General features: G+C 41.7%; 1 protein-coding gene across 1 annotated transcript; it reads right to left on the bottom strand.

Annotated features, from left to right (window-relative positions):
* Positions 1-5,592: 5,592 nt before the first annotated feature.
* LOC147942713 (uncharacterized) lies at positions 5,593-6,213 on the bottom strand. Its single transcript, XM_087456169.1, has 2 exons — positions 5,969-6,213; positions 5,593-5,926 (listed from the first exon to the last, which is right to left on the bottom strand). Exons 1-2 carry the CDS (start codon positions 6,211-6,213, stop codon positions 5,593-5,595), a joined length of 579 nt encoding a protein of 192 aa, XP_087312295.1.
* Positions 6,214-6,843: the final 630 nt, after the last annotated feature.

Here is a 6,843-nt window from a genome sequence, read left to right as displayed (position 1 = left end):
CAAAAATTTTGATTTCACAGATCCCAATGGACTTACGCAGATTAGTGAATCTGTTAAAGTCAAATGGTTTGGTAAATAAATCAGCTAGCTGAAATTCGGTGCGCACATGATCAATCTCAATCAGTTTCGTCTCAAACAATTCACGAATGAAATGATGTCTAATATCAATATGCTTGGTTCGTGAGTGTTGAACAGGATTTCTAGAAATATTAATAACACTCTCATTATCACAATGAATTAAGATAGAATCAGAAACAATACCATAATCAGCAGCCATCTGTTTCATCCACATCAGTTGAGTGCAGCAGCTACCCAGGGCAATGTACTCCGCTTCAGCCGTTGAAAGTGGTACACTGTTCTGCTTTTTGTTGTGCCAAGATATTAGATTGTTACCCATAAAGAAGCAGCCACCACTTGTACTTCTGCGATCATCCACAGAACCTGTCCAGTCTGCATCACAGTATCCTGTTAAACTGGTGGTTGTAACCTTGGTGTAGTAGATCCCCAGTTCCATTGTCCCTTTGATATACTTAATGATCCTTTTCACAGCAAGTAAGTGTGACTTCTTAGGCTTTGCTTGATATCTAGCACACACACCAACAGCTAAACAGATGTCTGGTCGGCTTGCAGTCAAGTACAGAAGACTGTCAATCATTCCCCGATATAGCTTTTCATCCACATCCTCCCCAGCTTCGTCTTTTGATAGTTTGTCATTCACTCCCATCGGTATCTTGGCTTCCTTGCTAGTAGTGAGACCGAACCTGGTTATCAAGCTTCTTGCATACGAGCTTTGAGAAACAAAAATGCCTTCAGCTGACTGTTTAACCTGCAAATCCAAGAAATAAGTCAGCTCACCACACATACTCATTTCAAACTCATCAGTCATATTCCGTACAAACAGATCAACAAGTTGCTGACAGGTTGATCCAAACACAATGTCATCCACATAAATTTGAACGAACATCAGGCCTTTGTCGAGACTCAGAACAAACAGAGTCTTGTCCACACTACCACGAACATAGCCTTGATCCATCAGAAACGTTGTAAGCCTCTCATACCAGGCTCTGGGTTCTTGTTTCAAACCATATAGAGCTTTCTTCAGTTTGTACACAAGATGGGGATGTTGTGGATCCTCAAACCCTTTAGGTTGCTCAACATACACTTCCTCTTGAAGAATTCGGTTCAGAAAAGCACTTTTAACATCCATTTGATGTAGAGTGAAATTCAAAGCACAAGCCATTCCAAACAAAAACCGAATGGATTCCAACCTTGCAACAGGTGCAAAAGTTTCATCAAAGTCAACCCCTTCTACCTGGGAGTAGCCTTGAGCCACGAGTCGAGCTCTGTTTCTCACAACACACCCATTTCCATCACTCTTGTTCTTAAAGATCCACTTTTTCCCCACGACATTGACATTATCTCGTCGCCTTGTGAGGTCCCACACATCACTGCATGTAAATTGTTCAACTTCTTCCTGCATAGCCGCTATCCAAAATTCATCAGCTAGGGCTTCTCTGTGGTTCTTCGGCTCTATTGATGAAACAAAGCAGGAAAACTGTACTACTTAAGAGTCTTGTGGCACTTGCTGAATGATCGATCGCTGTTTCTTCCCGGCTAAATGAAGAAATTCGATTTGCTTACCCTTGGTCACTCTTCCCCCCTGAATCTCACCAATAACATCATTAGTGGAGTGATTCCGATGAACCTGAGACATAACCGGAAGAGGACAGACCTCTAAGGAAACAGCCGGAGAAGCAGCAGAGGAAACAACTTCGGAGTCATTAGAAGAGGCATCAGGAGAGACAATGACTGGATCATAGGGATGAATGCCACACGCTGAATAGAAATATCATCAAAAACTACATTGATAGTCTCTTGTACACAGTGCAGGCGCTTGTTGTAGACCCGAAACGCCATACTTTTACCAGAATACCCCATGAACAGCCCTTCATCACATTTTGAATCAAACTTTCCCAACTGATCTTTGTCATTTAAGATGTAACAGAAACATCCAAAGACATGGAAGTAACTAACAGAGGGGGTTCGACCCTTCCACAATTCGTAGGGTGTTTTGGAAGTCCCAGGCCGAACATACACCCGATTGATGATGTAGCAGGCGGTGTTGACAGCCTCATCCCAGAAGTGATGAGCAACTTGATTCCCATGTAGCATTGCACGAGCCATCTCCTGTAGAGTTATGTTCTTGCGCTCAACCACACCATTCTGTTCGGGTGTTCTGGGTGCAGAGAACTGATGAGAAATACCCTGAGCTGTGCAGAATCCATCAAACTGCTCATTCTGAAACTCACCATCACGATCACTTCGAATTCCTTTGATAGCCCACTTCTCACCTTTGATTTGTAATGCTAGAATCCGAAAACACTCAAGTGTATCGGACTTCTCTCGAAGAAAACGAACCCAAGTATAACGAGAGTAGTCATCAACCATAACAAAGATGAAGCGTTTACGAGTCAAGCTATTGACACGTATGGGACCCATCAGATCCATGTGAACCAGGTCCAAAACACGACTAGTGCGAATGTTAGAAACAGCCTTGTGTGACACTTTGACCTGTTTCCCTTTGTTACACGGTTGATACACAGAGTTTTAAACCTTATTTTCCTACTGCAAGTGCACAGCAAAGAAGTAATACTTAGGGGTCGAATCCCACGAAGACCAAGTTTTACTCTATGGTTCTATTGGTTCAATTTCAAGCTAAGACAATTCAAAGTTGGGTTTGTTTGGTAACAGTAATGCGATTAAAACGGTATAAAAAGGCAATAAGCAAAACATTAGATCAATGGTAATTCTCGGGAATTTCAGAGATAGCAACTAAACAACTATTCAGGGCATAGATTAAGTACTAGTCTAGAACTCAAACATAAATATAAACTGATCCACTGTCGTGGTATCAATAACTCTATATGATCGATTCTGTGCTGAAACGCGGAGCACATGCTCAGACATCCGGAACACATGCTCGGCGGTCCATAAACCCTAAACTGTCGTTTGAGCCAAAAATCGCAGACAAGCATTAAAGAACAGGAATGATAAGTTCACAAATCACCTACACATCAACTTTCGCAGGTCTAGGATAATTTGCCCACTAATGTCTTTTCTAGCAACCTATTACACTTTTGATGAATAGATACACCTAGAATCATAGATTGGGTGATCAAATCAACCTAAGCATTAAGTCTAACAATAGTGAAGACAATCGATTATATAAAGCCCTATTTGTGTTCTGTTTCTAACCCATGAAACCCCTTTTGAAACCCCTAATCTAGCAAAGAAAACTACTCAGACATAGAGAAATGAATCATAGCAAAAGATGAGAAATTCAATGACATAAAAATAAAAAGGGTTCAGAGAATGCTTCACAAGGCAGCCGCTCTTCTCCCTCTCACAAAAACGTCGCTCAAAAACAAAAGAAAAGATATATATTCTCTCCTAAAAACCCTAGGTTAAATAGCATACAAGTAGAGAAAAATAAGGAAAGATTCCAAATTCAAATCTCCCTATTAAAAAGCGATCTCAGCCCTCTTTCTCTCACAAAGAATTGCCTAAAATAAGGGAAATTAGGCAGGGAATCGGCGCCTAGATGCTTGCCACGTGTCGTCATGAAACCGTAGAGTTGGGAGCATGTGCTCGGAAATCGGGAGCATGTGCTCCTGGATCTAAAATCAGCTTTTCTGCTCCAATTCAACTCCTTTCTGCTCTGATTGCTCATGCTGTTCCAATCCTTGCTTTTAGCTTCCTAGCCTCTTATTATAACCTAAAAAGGACTCAAACAACTACAAAACCATCAAATAAACAGGGTCAAAGTGAGTCAAAACCGTAACATATCAACGGTCCACATACAAACCGTTGATCGGATTGTAGCTAAGGCATCCCACGAACGATCTCTTGATGTCCAAGCTTTTGCATAGTGCAAATGTTTAGATGCCCCAACTTCTGGTGCCACAACTCAGTATCCGTTGTGGTTGATGCAAAAAAACATTGTTCTGTTGATTTCCACATGTAACAGTTGTTACCGGATCTCTTGCCTTCCAACTGCACAGAGCCTTGTTGATCAACAGCTTTGCAGTCTTTCTTGGTAAAAGTGACATCCAAACCTTCATCACACAATTGGATGACACTAATGAGATTTGCCTTTAATCCATCTACCAAGAACACATCTTTGAGATTGGGTTGTGTGTTTCCACCAGTAACACCTTTACCTTTGATTAACCCTTTTGCTCCATCGCCAAAAGTAACTCGACCAGCAGACACGTCTTCAAAATCAGACAGATTGGTGTGAGCTCCATTCATATGCCGAGAACAACCACTATCAAAGTACCACTTCTTTTGGTCACAACCATTGTGACTCTCAGCCTGAGCCACATGACAGTACATCTCTCCTCTCGGAACATACAGCGGATTGGTAGATCTCATGCCTCTGTGATACAAGCTTTGTTGAGACGCCTTTGACATCCGATTGACATACTCATAATACTGAGCCTTAAAATGGCTAAGATTCCCACAGTACCAACATCCATTCCTTCGACTGCGAAAAACACTGCATACTGGTCCATATGCTTGATGACCGGAATAGGGGTTATGTGCACCAAGAAAAGGATTGAACTGATTCACTGTTGGAGCTGCTCTGTATAGGGCCTTGGCATTTGGAGGAATCCGTCTAGACTGTTGGAACCTTTCTTTTGGAGGTGTTGTCACATGGACAGATGACTTAGTAGGCACAGACTCTTTACTTACCGAAGGCTGACCCTTGACAAACTGAGTCGATGTTGAGGCATTTGTGCCTTGATATCCAAGTCCCCACTTCACATTGCCAATTCTCCCACTGTTGAGAATAGTGTAAAGGTCTTTAGTTCCTTTGGTCAACATCATGATATTCTTCAGCTGGTCATCCAGTTGTTTCTCAAGTCTCTGCGACTTGGTCCTTTCTTCTTCAAGATCTGTGGACAACTGTGTGAGATGGGACTTTAGAGCCTCCTTTTCAGACAACAGTTCATCATGCTCCTTCTTCTTCTGAACAAGACTTGAAATGAGCAGAGTGACTTGTTCCTCAACTGACAAGTCTCCTTCATCGTCCTCTGAGTCAGATACCACAGTAGGTTCCTCAGCTTCATTAACTTCAATCACTCCCAGCAGAGCCACAAAGTTGTTAAGAATATCACCGTCTTGCACATCATCTTCGGATTCACTATCACTCCAGACAACAAGTGATTTGGATTTATTCTCCTTGGTGGGACATTCAGCCTTGGTGTGTCCAAATCCATTGCATCCATAGCATTGTACTGACCCCTTGCGTTTATTATTAGGACACTCCACCCTGGTATGTCCAAATCCCTCACATTCCAAGCACTGACGGTCTTGCTTATCACTTCTCTTAACATCTCTTTCTGAATCAGCTCTGCTTACGCTGACCACACTCCATTTTCCAGAAAATTTTCCTAACCAGCAACCCAACCTTCTCTTCATCCGCAGAGTCTTGTGCCACAACAGTCTTCTGAGTTTCAACAGCCTTCAAAGCAAAGGACTAAGCCGTTCGTTGTTCTTTTTTCTTCAGTTGTATCTCAAATGGTTGCATCATTCCAAATTTTCAACAACTTGACTAAATATCAATTCATCAGAATTCAGAGAGACATCAATGGCAGATCTATGTGGTTGAAACTTATCTGGTATACTCCTGAGAAACTTCTTTACTAGGTTCTTATCTTTGTAGCGTTTTCCCATGACTACAGCCTCTTGTGCTATGGCACTCAACCGACCACTATAGCTGGCAATGGTTTCACCTTCTTCCATGGACAGATTCTCAAAATCCGATGCCAAATTCTTCAATGTGCATTTCACATTGCTGGTTCCTTCGAAGGTGACTTGAAGGATATCCCAAGCTTCCTTAGCTGCCACACATCCTTGGACACTGTTGAATTGATCCAGAGGCAGAGAGTTGAAAATCACTTACAAGGCTTGTGAGTTGTGCTTGGATTCAGCTTTTTCTTCAGCAGTCCACTGTTTCTGAGGTTTTGGCACCAACACACCTTTGTCGTCTTTCACTGTTGGTTCAGTCCAACCATCTTCAATTGCAAACCAGGCTTTCATATCAATGTCTTGAATCGCCTGTTTGACTGACACCTTCCAATGTCCATAGTGCACCGGATCCAGTTTCAGAACCTTCGAAATGGTAACGTATGTTTGTGGTTTCTCCATACCTCTTGTCGCAAGATCTCACCTGTTGAAAAGATAAAACAGACTTTTATCAGGTGTCTGCTCTGATACCAATTGTAAAGGTATAGAGGTTTACACCACAGACTTCTGTTTGGAAAACGTCAAGCTAACGCTTTTCTATTTATTCTTATAACACAGATTAACGAGTACAAGAATAAATCTAAACTTTCTTCTCCTTTCTATCTAACTAACCCTTAGTCTAGATCTAAGAGAAGAACAACACTCACCTTCTTAGCTATTGATTAATTAGCTTTGAAGTATACAATCTCTCTCAAAAGGTTTCTCAAAGTGTTAGCCAAACCACGACTACCTTCTCTTAGTCTTTTATAGTAAATCACTCAAAATCCTAACATGAAGATCTTCGAATCTTTTAAGACAAATACTTGTGCGCCAATGTTTCACATTCCTTAATTGTCGAGTGAGATATTCTCCGAATATCTCCTTTCCCAATCCAGCTTTATCTTCGTACACGGACAGTGACAAGTCAGCTACGCCTCCAAATCACACTTCACTCATCCGTTCCCTAGTACAATTTCCTGTATTTTCACAGCTCCTTGTTCCAACAGTGCTCTACTACTACAACTGCATCTTCACGTGTAAGCTGCATGGAAC

Source organism: Camelina sativa, chromosome 6 (assembly GCF_030686135.1).
Source record: "Camelina sativa cultivar CO46 ecotype springtype chromosome 6, ASM3068613v1".
NCBI classification, from domain to species: Eukaryota; Viridiplantae; Streptophyta; class Magnoliopsida; order Brassicales; family Brassicaceae; genus Camelina; species Camelina sativa.
Note: the sequence above shows the minus strand (reverse complement) of the source record. Positions and strands in the feature narration are given on the sequence as shown.